The 13,233-nt window shown below is 40.2% G+C and overlaps 2 protein-coding genes across 3 annotated transcripts in view; one reads left to right on the top strand and one right to left on the bottom strand.

Moving 5' to 3' along the window:
- The window catches only part of adcy2b (adenylate cyclase 2b (brain)), a 74,255-nt gene that overhangs the window by 11,170 nt on the left and 49,852 nt on the right, over positions 1-13,233 (bottom strand). The window contains exons 11-18 of one of the 2 annotated variants that reach the window (XM_085446556.1): positions 13,183-13,226; positions 12,975-13,055; positions 11,745-11,814; positions 11,166-11,263; positions 10,439-10,523; positions 6,394-6,534; positions 649-768; positions 101-285 (exon numbers count right to left, since the gene is read on the bottom strand). In XM_085446556.1, the coding sequence (XP_085302682.1) occupies positions 101-285; positions 649-768; positions 6,394-6,534; positions 10,439-10,523; positions 11,166-11,263; positions 11,745-11,814; positions 12,975-13,055; positions 13,183-13,226 (824 nt within the window). The remainder of the gene's footprint in view (positions 1-100; positions 286-648; positions 769-6,393; positions 6,535-10,438; positions 10,524-11,165; positions 11,264-11,744; positions 11,815-12,974; positions 13,056-13,182; positions 13,227-13,233) is intronic. The other variant, XM_085446557.1, reaches the window with a different exon arrangement.
- Positions 1-13,233, top strand: part of cfap90 (cilia and flagella associated protein 90) — a 43,043-nt gene that overhangs the window by 16,287 nt on the left and 13,523 nt on the right. The window lies entirely within an intron of this gene.

Genomic DNA, 13,233 nt, shown 5'->3' with positions numbered 1-13,233 from the left:
ATTAACCTAAAGTTGGCCTAAAAATGATTTCATCATTTCCTAAATAATGAAGCAGAAAGGATGTGTGGAGGAAGAAGGGAGAACGAGTGCATGCAGGTACCTGTCTGGTTTATCTGTGCGGTATAAGGCTTTGTTAAATCCATCCAGTAGAGTTGCATGTGTCTGCAGGATGATGATGTTGTAGATTACCACGGCGACCAGCATCACCACCATCTTCAGCTCGTAGTTGATCCTCAAGAACACGGAGCATGACACCAAGCCCAGTATACAGCAGTAGATAAAGTACTGAAAGAGAGTAAAGGAACATCAACAACAGATGACCCAATATGGCATGTGCTGTGTGACTGATAAGTTATATTGCATACTTTGATAAAAATGTGGGATACTTTTAGTTTTGTGAGGCCCAAATGCTGCCTTAAAGGGAGCACAGCTAAAACAGCTCGTTTCTGATAGACAATGAACTGAGGGGCTGCACCAAGGCTCACCTGTTCTACTAGAGTCCAAGAAAAGATACAGAGCTGGACACGAACACAACACAACACAACACAGAGACACAGATGTCTCATTTTGCTTGTTTAGATGTCATTTTAGATGGCCGCAGTACTTTCTCTGCAGGTCATGTTGCTGACCTCTCACTGCTGTACTTACTGGCAGGTAAAACTTGTTTTTGCCTGTGTTGTCCACCATGTAGTCCAGCTGGCTGTTATTGGTTAGATTCACAGTTGGCAGGATGTCATCCACAGGTCCTCCAGGATCCTCCACAAAAAACTAACAAAACCAAAAGAGATCCAAGCAGAATACACAGAAAATAAAACATGTCAGGCGTTGACATTTCGTCAATGTCATTGTCAATACAAATCCATATAAAAATATCAATCAACAAATACATCAGTTTTTTTCTAAATTAGTTTCTGTCAGTCACATCACATGGGTCTCTAGCCTTTCTAAAGCTCTTTCCAAGGTTTTCTTTGGTCACTGGCTGCTTTTTCACTCCAGTCCGGTGCCAGACCATTTTCAGAGGGATGTGTTTGAGCACTTAACACTGACCAGTGAATCACTCAAGCATAAAAACGTGCCAAACTCAAGAAATGAAGCTCTATTTTCTCTACACATAACTGACAACTGAGCAAAGAACCAATTTAATTTGTATCTTTAGGCACTATGTTTTTAGCAGCCTGTCACAAAAACACATAATTTGTTCCCATTACTTTAGCTGAATCTATGAATATGGCAATGCCAAAGGTTACACACATTTTGACAGGAATAAAATAGCATTTTACCACGAAAAAGGTGATTCCAAAAAAAGATACTGATAACAACTTTGATTGCTATTTGAAGCTATTCATTTTTAAAGAAACTCTCTTATGATGAGAAATAGAACCAAGCCCACAAACCTGATTATGATTATAAATGGATTAGATTACTGTAACTTGAAGTAAGCTACATTTTTAACCAAAGATCTGTGTAATACTTTGCTATGGTATGACACCTGCATACCTCAACATCATGCACGAATTGAGTCCAGAGATGCACAAAAATAAGACTATTAGTTTATGAAAGTTCCTTTAGAAAATAAAGGCAAAGCCTCCAGTTTCATAAGTATATGTGAACATATCTGATGTATGAGCATCACATTCTGAAACATCTCCATTCTTCGTTATAGGCGTGAATCTGGATCAGTTCCAAGAGTTAATCTCTAATTCGGTGAAACATTGTAGCCTTGGGAGTGAATTTCCTGTTTCCATCATTGAACAGAAGTCATTCTAAGAGAAACATTTCAAGCTTTTGAAATATTCTTTTACACTTTGGCAGTAAAATTCTTTAAAGATTTCACCTTTATCGTTATTGTATAACATACATGTGTAATGCGCATATTCTGTGACACATTTCACGCCTGTTTCCTGCTGCATGCCAAATGATGCTGTTCACACTGACAGCGTGTCTATTTAACATTTGAAAGAAATCCCCCATTTAATCACCATAAGCAGGGACTCTCATGCTTGACCTGGACAACATATTGTATGGAAAACCACAACGCTAAAAAAATACAACCATCGCTTTTGGGAGAAAAACCTCAGCAGTGGTACAATTGACCTCCACAGCTGCTGTGGTGTAATCAAGTGGGTAAAAATAGAATAGAAACAGTAAATAATGAATGTGTATTTTTGATCTTGTGTATTTCTTCTACAATTTTCAAAGGAACAGCAGCTGACTGACACAGGCTGAATGCACTAACTAAAGGGAAATTCCTGAAATAGTCCAGTTTTGTGTGGAACAGTACAAACCCAGATTTTAATGACGGTCCCTGTTTTTTTGCAGAAAGTGTGCACCAGTGATATAAAACAGCAAGTTTTTTGTGTGTGCCACGGGAACTGTATTCTTGCTCTCTAATTACTCACATTGCCTGCAGCTACATGACATTTAGCTGCCAGGAGTTGAAGGTTTCAGGTGTAATTTGGGGGAGAAAAAGCTATTCTTCACAGACTTGTTTTATGTTATTTTTATTTCTTTGTGCATTACTCCTGTGTGGGTTGTTTTGGGCCATCGTAACAGTGTGAAAGGCTCACGTGTATATATATATTTGTGTACTCACATTTTAATGTTTGTGTACAGTGATGTGAAAAAGTCTTGTGAAACCCCAGTTTCTTAATGTTTTGCTAGGAAACTTTATTGAGACATGTGCAAACATACATGGAAATGAAGCTCATGGGTAAGTTCAATAAGGAAGATCTGTGATCAGTCATCTGCCTGCTTTCATTGGTCTTCGGCTGCTTTTCTGTTGACATTATGTACCGCGTTCCCACGCTGTCAATCTAAATAATGACATCATTACTCTATTCCAATCATCTTCTCGCCTGCCTACTTTGAGCCTATCAGCCTCCACTTTGTGTTCAGACTTTCTTTCTCTGAGACTTTCTTCACCACCACTAGTGTCTAGACTCTGGGAGGTCCTGTCCTAAATCCTATCACCGTTGGGATTCTGTTCTAACATGTTGGGTTGGAGTCTAATTACTAAATACATTAATTTCTATCTCAATACATCATGTCAAATTCTTCCAAGTGATCTCTCTGTTATTGAAATACAGGTTATAGTTTAGACAAGTCTAACAAGCTTATTGACATGAGTTGTGGATCAGGACCCTGAATGCAGACTTAGCATAGGCAGGTGAGATGGAAATTAAAGCATACCTTTATTGAATGGCAGCTGAAACAGTCTAAAAATAAAGGGTAACAAATTTAGGGGAAGAAAGGAGAGCAGGAACAGAACTAACTGAAAATGCTTAAGAAGGGAAAACCAAACTAAAAGTGACTGAAAATATTACAAGTGTAAATAACAGGATCTAAGGCAGACTGGACACACCCTGCGAGGGGTAAAGAGATTTACTGATAAAAGAGAAAGGCCTGATTGGGCTCATATGCACACACAGTAGGGAATAATGGGAACTAGAGGCAGCTGTAGGGAACACAAAGGTGCAGACAAACGGGGGAAACAAGACTCGGGGAAAGAAAACTGAACAGCCACATGAGACAGAGAGTACCAAAATAACACAGGAAATGACCAAACATGAGAACACCTAACACAGACGGAGACTTAACAATAAGAAAACACCAGGACATACAAGGACTGGACTGAAAGGGAGTGAAAAAGCATCCAGTGTTCAAAGAAAAATGTCAAAGATTTACAGTAAAGTCTTATTCCTTGGAAGGAAACCTCAGAGAGTGCCAACCTCTGCCATGCTCTGGGCAGTATAGTGCTGCCTTTTGTGCATACTCATTTTGTTTTCGTTGTCCCTTCTAAACATAATTTAAGACATTTGTAGTGCAGTAAAAACACATTTTTGGGTCAACTTGAAAGAATGGCTGGTGTGACATGTAAAAGTGAGGTCAGAGGTCAAACGTGACATGATATTTGGATGCAGACTTTAATGCATTACTTTAATGGAATAATTCCCATAATGAGTATCGTATCCTAAATGTTGCCAACACAAACAAAGGCAGAAGAGTTTTAATCACAGTTTTAAAAATTAAAGGCATTTTATCAAAGTTTGGCCTTATTTGACCTTGAAGACGAGGTCAAAGGTTCAAAGTGATGTGATATTTAGAATCCCCACATATTCACATTCCCTATATGCCCATATGTTGTCAATACAAACAATGGCAGTAAGAAACATAGTTTTAAATAGCTCTGTGTCGTATTATTATCACTCTGACCTTCGGATCAATCTATTGACCTTGAAGAAGAGGTTAGTGATCAAATGTGACATGATATTTAAGATACCATATTGTAAGATACTTTAGATATGTTGATCAATTGTTCAATTTTCAACCACTAAATCATTAAGTTGACCTTGAAGACCTTGGTGGGGGATGACTTTGGGTTGGCTTATGTTTATGTTACGCACGATTGTCTTTCAGGAATGACCATTAAGGTTCAGTTTATGCTCTGTGGGCACCATTTCCCTCTTCGAAACAATCTGGGTATTCATAGAATCCATTATGTCGACCACATGATCAGGTTCACCAGTTTCCTTAAAACACCTTTCCACAGGAAGGGCATTAACCTCATTTCAAAACCTCTGATTGCTCTTAGAGAAGTATTCCTGTTTCTCCCACTTATAAGTTTTAAACTTCCATTGATCTACTTGCCTTTTAAGGTGTAAGGACATTTTTCTGACCTTTGATTTTGAGACAAGACTTGTATCTGGATTACTGAAGAAAATTCAATGTAGTTATAAAGTTCCCCAAAAGCTTCATTTATAAAAACACACACTGGTAAACGTCAGTTGTAGCAAGTGGTTAAAATTATTGTTACTATTAAGAAGGTTTGATTGCAACCCCGTGGCAACTGTTTTTCTGCTGTTCTGTCTGCAGCACTGATTTATTTCAACTTGACATAGTCTGCAGTGCACAAAAAACAACATAAAAATGTTAACCTCTGACCTCAAGGTCAGGAAATCTTGTAAATGCGATAACTTGAGAACGAGGCGACATAGGAGTTTCAAACTAGGTACATCTACTAGGAGGCTGAGTTGAAGTCACCGGTGAGACTTGTGAGATTCCCGGGCTTCGTCTTTGCCTGTTTTTGTTTTGTTGTTTTTGTTTGTGCTGCGTCACATTTCTGTGATAAATAAGTGGCTGCTGCCCTAAAAAACAAAGAAATGCTTGACAGGGGCTGAGGCAGTAACTTGGGGGGGGGGCTTAGCTAACGGTCAGCATGTTGTCTTGCACTTCGTCTGTTGGCTCCACGGGGGAACCTAAAGAAACTATTTTAGTAACGGAGATGATTTCTTCTTTTGTCACAAGGATGCTGAAATGTGAACGAGATGACAAAAACTTTGTGTACATAATACCGATTTCATGTAACATTTGGCATTAATCATCGTTATAAGCTATGTTTTTCTTTTTTTAAATGTATTATTGTTATTTTCCTCTAATGAAATGCCTTTTTTTCTTTTCTATTTTTTGAAAATTCAAAATTCACCAAATGGCCAAAGTGTAAAATACTGATATACATTGTACATAAAGAAAAATACGAGAGCAAATAATGAACACGGAGGCGATCGGAAGCGCTCACAGTTGGCAGTTAAGTTGATGCTGAATTTAACTTAGCAATTATCTATGCATTCTTTTGATCTGGAGAAATGGAAAGTCATGAAAAGCCTTGCATGCTCTGGGATGGCTGAGAGAGAGAGAGAGAGAGAGAGAGAGACTGTATGTATTGAACAGAAATATTTTTTATTTTATTTATTCTATTTTATAAAAGGTATATACTGATTTTTATTAGTTGGGGCAAGTAAAGTCTCATGGCTGTCATCGTCTCAGTCCCCGGTTAAGTCACAACGCTACAACAAGCTCCGCTTTGCAGAACACAGCAGGTTATGGCCTATATCTTCACCTTGTACAGTGTACCGAGAGCTGGGAGTCCACTGCTCCGTCTGAACCGCTGACCGGAGGGTGAGGAGGAAGATTGTAGCAGCAGTGGACTCCGCATCTCTTGTCAGTCTTGCACATAAACAGCGTGTGTGCGCGCGCACACACACACACACACACACACACACACACACACACACACACACACACACACACACACACACACATATATATACACTATCCATTTCCCACTGATGGATGTGTCTGCTTCCGTTTGCTGCTCACTGATTTGTACACTTTATCAATGTAACCAATTGTGAGAATAAACAGCATTATAAAAAAAAAAAAGTTAAAGTTTAAGCCAGTATTGGTGCAGTCTATTCAAACCAAATCATATAAATATCCGCTGTGCTACTGCAGCTTTTACCAGAAAATGCACGGCACAGTTATCTGACGCTTCAGCAGCACTTCCAAGAACCAGCAGTCAAACCACATTCACAACATTTAAAACTGGCTTCTCACCATGTTAAAGACAGCCATGACCAGCACGAGAGCAGTGGTCGTCATGGTGAGGACCAATCGCAGCCAGGGGTTATTGGTGACAATGATGCGAGAAGAAGTCGGAAACCATGTAAGAGAGCAGAAGGACCCCTTCCTTCCCTGCTGTGGATACAAAGAAACAGAGGGAATGACATGAAGGTGAGGAAACAGGGAGTGGGAGTGCTAAACAGAAACACTGCTTTCCTCTGGGGATTAATTAAAAATGATACTGTAAGCTGGAAAACAGTATATTTAAAACATCACATTTATTTTATTTATATACAGTCCAGGGTAGATGATTCCTAAGGCATAAAGATATAGCTACAGCAAGCACATGGCACAAGTTCAAGAAGGTCATTCATTCCCATGTGGTGTCTTGTGATATAGGAATAATTAGTGTGCGGAATTCAAAGAAAACAGAAAGATCTCTGAACTGGAAAAGTTGCATGCTACACATCCATCTGTTGTTAATATGAAGGTAATGCTGGCAGCAGGACCATCTTTGGACTCTCTTTTACTTAGAAGGCTGAGCAGTGTATTAAATTTGCATATGTGGTAGAATGTAATATACAGTAGAGCAGTGGTCCCCAACCTTTTTTGCGCCACGGACCGGTTTATGTCCGACAGTATTTTCAAGGACCGGTCTTTAAGGTGTCACGAATAAATATAACAAAATAAAACCAGTACCGGTACCAAAAAAAAGAGATTTATTCATAACACACTGGAAACCGAGTTAACGATAAAAACGATAAAAAATCACGATGAAACCCTGAAAACCATAAATTTCACGGCCAAGCCTCAACTACCAAATGACTCACGGACCGGTACTGGTCCAAGGCCCAGGGGTTGGACCCCGGCAGTAGAGTGCAGTAATACTGTAATATACGGTAATATGCAATGTAAATATATTATGAGACAAGTAAACAGGAGGCAAGACTCACAGACATCTTAATGCATGCAAAAAACAACTAAATGGTATTAATAATGAGTTTTACCAGTGACCTGAGCTAAATGATAAACAGCAATAGATCCAAACATATGGGATTTGATTTTATAGTCAGAACTTATTGGTCAATTCAGTTCTATCTGTATAGCACCATATCACAACAACGGTCACCTCAAGGTGCATAATACTGTCTGGTAAAGACATTACAATAATACAGAGAAATCCCAACAATCAGACAAACACAAGAGCAAGAACTTGGCGACAGTGGAAAGAAAAACTCCCTTTAAACAATAAGAAACCTCTGGCACAAGCAGGCTCAGGCAGACGCACACATCTACCACGAACAGTTGGGGATGGGGGAGAGAGAAAGACCTCCTTATCTGGAGATGTGTTATGATTCCTCTGATAAAGGCTCCCTTTGCCAGATCCCTCACTGAGGCCAGTGTTGCCTTCACACATACTCATTCATGCTGTTCTAACACTATCACCTTCTAGGTTGGTGCATTTCAAACTGTGGCAGTTTTGGAACAGATGTGTGTAAATTAGAGGCCGACTGGACACCAGCCTGTTCCAATCACCGGCTTATTGATCAGTGCATGTCTAATAATAAGTTTAGATGCAGTAAAGGCCTGATACATGATACATGATACATTTAAGCTGACAAATAAAAGAAATTTGGCAATTTACCTCAGGCAGATATATGATCTAAAGTAAGTTATATAAGTGTATATTAGCTTGCCGGCTAGTTTCTGATTTGTCACCCTTCCGGACGGTATGTTCACACATGCTTTGTTTTGTGTCCTTGTATTTTGCGACACTACAGCAGTGACAAACAAACAAAAAAAACACCTACTCTGGCTGAAATGGTGAGCTTAGCTCATCTGACTTGAAAAGACATTTTCCAAGAAATGTGTTTGATCACAATAACCGTGTAATGCACTCTTTCACAGATGAATGGAACATGTCCTTTAGCTATTATATGCCCCATTAATAATGACTTACACAAACCCAACCGGGCGCACGGAACCAAAGCACACAGAGCATGCAAGGTTTCTCATTAGTCACATGCGTGACCACTGCAGCTTTAACTGGGAACATATTGACTGTTAAAATCATGGTTAGTGCAAACTCATCAAACTTAAGCTCTCCTTATTTTTCCTTTTTGAATATCTAGGTCAGGAGAGACCCACAGTTATTGATATCTCCCCACTAACTAGAAGTGACCCACGTCTATTGTGTGATAATACTCTCTAGAGAAAGGAGGACAAGGAAATGGGTTCTTAAGGGAGAAACCATTATTGATTGTCCATAAATCCTGTGTCAGCTTCTTGTGGCTGACTGAAAACAATACCCAAACCAATACTTATGTTGGAAAGCTAGCTGTAGCAGGGAATTCATGCATGCGCTAATTTATGAAGGAGAACAAAAGAGTGGATTAGCTCGTATACTCCTCACATGTAATGATAGCAGCTGTTCCTCTGCTGAACATCTGTTAATCTTTTCTCATAATCAACCATCTCTCAAGTATAAAGGATCTAATTACACTGTTATTTATAGAGATACATTTTATGTAGGAGGTAGTAAGTGCAAAAAACATTGTCGTTTTACTGTATATATAAAACATAGTTACGTGTGGGTAGGACCAGGCTGGTTAATTCCTCGTGGCACTAATTCAATCAGTTGCTGGAAACATTCCTCTGAGAGTTTAGCCCATATTGACATGATAGCATCACACAGCTGCTGCAGATTTGTCAGCTGTACATTCATGAGCAGAATGTCCTGTTCCACTAATTCCCAAAGGAATCTGTTAAACCGAAAGACCGTTTGAGTACAATGCACTTATTGCCATGTTGAAGAAACCAATTTGAGATGATATGAGCTTTGAGACATGGTGCGTTACTCTGCTGGGAGGAGTCATTGGTCAGTAACAATACTCAGTCAATGCTCAGTGTGCCAAGAAAATCCCCCACACCACTACACTACCAACAGCCTGAACCACTGATACAAGGTAGGATGGATCCAAGCTATCATGTTGTTTATGACAAATTTGACCCTACTATCTGAATCTCACAGCAGAAATCGAGACTCATCAGACCAGACGGGCTTCAAGGTTTGATATCTTGTGTATTCAGAGATACTCTTCTGCATATCTTGGTTGTAATGAGTGGTTATTTGAGTTACTATTTCCTTCCTCTGACCTCTGGCACAAGCAAATCATTTTTCAGCAGTCCGTCTTGACCATGTCTACAAGCCTAAGCGCACTGAGTTGCTGCCATTTGATTGACATATTCAGGATTTGTGTTAATGAGAAGCTGAACTGGGGTACCTAATCAAAGTTGGCTCGTAAATTTATATAGCATAGTTAGAGCTTTACACCAAACATCAACCTCTGGCCAATGTTGAGATCCCAAAAGCTGCAATTCCTTAAATGGCCACTTGGGGCTAACTGTAAAAGTGAGCTCATACCCACAGACTCTCACCACAACTTCAGCTATGAAATGAACAAGTTCACAGTCTGATTGGTCCCTATTTGAACATTTAAACCGAACATGTTCTGAGGTACAGCCTGTCCAAGAAGTTTGCCGTACACTAAAAACAAGTCTAGTATTTATTAGTGTTATTGAGCACTTTTTAGAAGGCATGCATAGTTTAAGAATGAAGCATTTTAACCCAGCTTGCTAATAACCTACCACACCACCCAACTGTCATCTGAAAATGGGTATTTCTGGCTCCACAAAAATATAAATAGTAGCTTCAAGTTGTAGGGTTGAGAAACCAATGGTAAAACCACTGTGTTCATCATTTACATACAGTCTATGATTCTGGTGGAGCGTTATCAGGTACCACTAGCAAACTAGGTTAATAAGACACATCGCAAAGCTGTATTGACGCCATATACAGACAGCGATACTGGCTAATTAGTGCTAAGTAACAGACTAATGACATACTAGAAGTTAACTCATCAAAACTGGGGCACAGACTTATTAAACAGGCCATCTTAGGGTTATGTTGTGCATATGTTTATTAAAACTGGGGTTTCTTTGAGTCTGCACATGCTTTTCTGTGTGTATTTGAACCTACCAGAATGTGACCAGCGAAGCAAAGGAGCAGGATCAAAGCCAATAACAGGAATGCCATCCCAAAGGAGATCCCGAGCACAGCAGTTCTGCAACACACACACAGACACACACACATTACTCTTTAGTCTCTTGGCACCTCTCAGCCTTTTAAAGTGCCATCCAGGCCAATAAATATCACAGAACTTTTAATGTACTCTGCCTCAGACCTGCAGTTCGTTTACACTAAGGCAGAATAACATGGATCGTGTGGCTCAAAAACAGGTTTGCTCATGTTTCAGTTTTCCTGTGGAGTAACACGGTAACGGCTGATTTAAGGACGCCTGCCATAAAACTGATGATGTCACGTCTAAAATGTGCGACGCGATGCTGCAGCAAACAGAGCAAAGGTAAAGAGGGTGAGACGGCTGAATTAGAAAATCAATGGCCTCTCAGATGCTGAATTACACTTTTGGCTCCCAGAAGCAGTAAATTAGCATGACCGCGAATCTCTCTCTCCCCGCTATTAAAGAGACGCCACACTTTGATTCACCTGATCTATAATCACTAGCAGACACGCTGCCCTTTCATCTCCATCGCCTTTTTTAACATTCCGCCTCTTGCTCCCTTGCCTCTTTCATTTCAGCGCGGTGCCCGTTGATGAGACAGCTGGCGTCAAATGGCTTTTTCACATCAGCCCTGCTGTCACAGCTGGAGTTCGCGTAAACCCTGTAAGACTGGCACAGACTTACTTGGGCAAGACGAGGACCTGCACTATGAATATACAGGAGAATATGAGGCAGGCGCAGGTGACGTAGTACTTGAAGGCAGGTAATGTGGTGGATCTGTACTGCAGAGAGAAGATCGAGACCATGAGTGCAGAAATCAGAGTCAGAACGAGCACTAAACATGCATTGCAAACAAGTTAGAATTGTTCATGTGTGAAAAAAATGATAGTGCTTAACATTTACCATGTAATTGCTGTGAATTCAGGGTTCAACTTTCAGCACCTACAAGTTTATACTGGTTTCTAATGATACTCTAAATTTAGGTAGCGTAAAACAAAAGAAGTAACAACAATCAGTTTTAATGGAAAGGACACTCTAGCTATAGTGTACTAGTGTAATATAGTGGTAATCTCCAAATGATGAGACGAGCATGGAAATTTGAAGTCAGAGGTGTAGTATAGAATATTTAGTGGACACCCCTGTGTTCTATAAGCCTTATATAGCCTGCATAACAACTTCTTTTCCACCGATACCCACACAGTTGCATTGATTTGTTTCTCCCAGCGAGCGATGCCGGCTGCTGTTTTGTATGCAGTCGCCTACCTCTTTCTCCAGGGCTTTGTTGTGAAAGAACAATGAGATCCTCTGGATGTCTTCAGACTTCAGCCACTGTCTGGAGACAACAAGTGAGACAAAGTCCAGAAGTCATTCCCCGGATGACTAATGGTCGCTGTATCCTCAGTGAGAGATAAAATCAGCTGGCGCGGAAAAACAATATTACACGTCACAATGTGCCAACGGCTATGTATAGAACAATAATGCACGTCCCAACCACATAACAGCTGAAGAGTGTGTGAGCTTCGGTTTTACAACTCATCCATTTTGATATTGCTGAGGTCAGAAGTTAGGGGTGCAGCCCACTTCCTTTATTTCCCAAGGGGTGGGCACAGTGGATGGGTCCGCATGTTTGATTTGGCACAGTTTTACGCTGGATGTCCTTCCTGATTCAGCCCTCCTGGGCGAGGTATGACCAGCACTAAGAGTACACCAGCTCATGACTCCCCTGAGGCCGGATTTGTGTCTCCTCTGAGTCTTGAACTGAGGATCTTTCACCTGTACGGTGAATGTAGTGACAACTACACAATTGTGTACTACTATGGGAAAAGAACTCCATTTATAAAGAGCTTTTCTATCCCTGTGATACACCAGAGCCACTTTCACCAACTGCACACACATGTATACAGCGCTGGAGAACATGCTGAAGACAGGGTTCATTTTTGAGAATGACTCTCTGAGGACACTCTGAGGACACCCACTCCACTTCTCGAGAATACACATAGGGTATTTTTTTCCACACGGAGCAAAGTACATTTGGATAGCTTTGTTTTCCCTTCAAGAAGAAAAATTAATTTTTGTATTTACTCAGGTTATCTTTGAGCAAAAACAAAGAAATTGGGAAAAGGAAAATACTTTTTCACTGCACTGTATTATACAGTATTTCTATTGTTATACCTCTCATGGGAGGGTCTTTTTACTTGCTTGAAACAATATCCCAAAGGTGCTTTTTCTTATAAATGCTTACTTTACTTTAGATTTATCTGCTTAGTGCTGTAATCGTCTCCTTTTTCCTTCATCATATATTACTTAAAATTATTCATCAGTGCATTAAAGACTGCTTCATCATATTTAAATCATAAAACATGACTAAAAAAAACAGACCTTCATCTGCATCTGTCACTTCGGCCCTGAATCCGATGACGTTCTTTGACTGCAGACTGACTTCAGAAATGTGAAGCAGAACTAGATAATGCAGCGGACACAGCGCTTACTTACTTTTGTGAGTTAATGCCGTCAATGGTGCGAATCATCCGTTCATTGAGTTCTTCTTCAAACCTCCTCCTCTGGGATTTGGACCTGGGTTTAAAGTGAGTGACAGAAAGAACTGATACATAAGCAGGATAAAAGTGGTTCTGTGTAACTGCTTGAATAAACTGTCCTGAGGGCGGAGCGATCACGTGTCATAAATATGCCGCTTGCTAACCTTTCTCGTCTCATCTGGAAGTGGTACTGGCCCATCGGAACGTCCTGAAAG

Source organism: Copadichromis virginalis, linkage group LG22 (assembly GCF_057382275.1).
Source record: "Copadichromis virginalis isolate Kocher_CV1m ecotype Utaka linkage group LG22, C_Virginalis_male_GT1.1, whole genome shotgun sequence".
Taxonomy (NCBI): domain Eukaryota; kingdom Metazoa; phylum Chordata; class Actinopteri; order Cichliformes; family Cichlidae; genus Copadichromis; species Copadichromis virginalis.
This window is presented reverse-complemented; position numbering and strand designations above follow the sequence as displayed.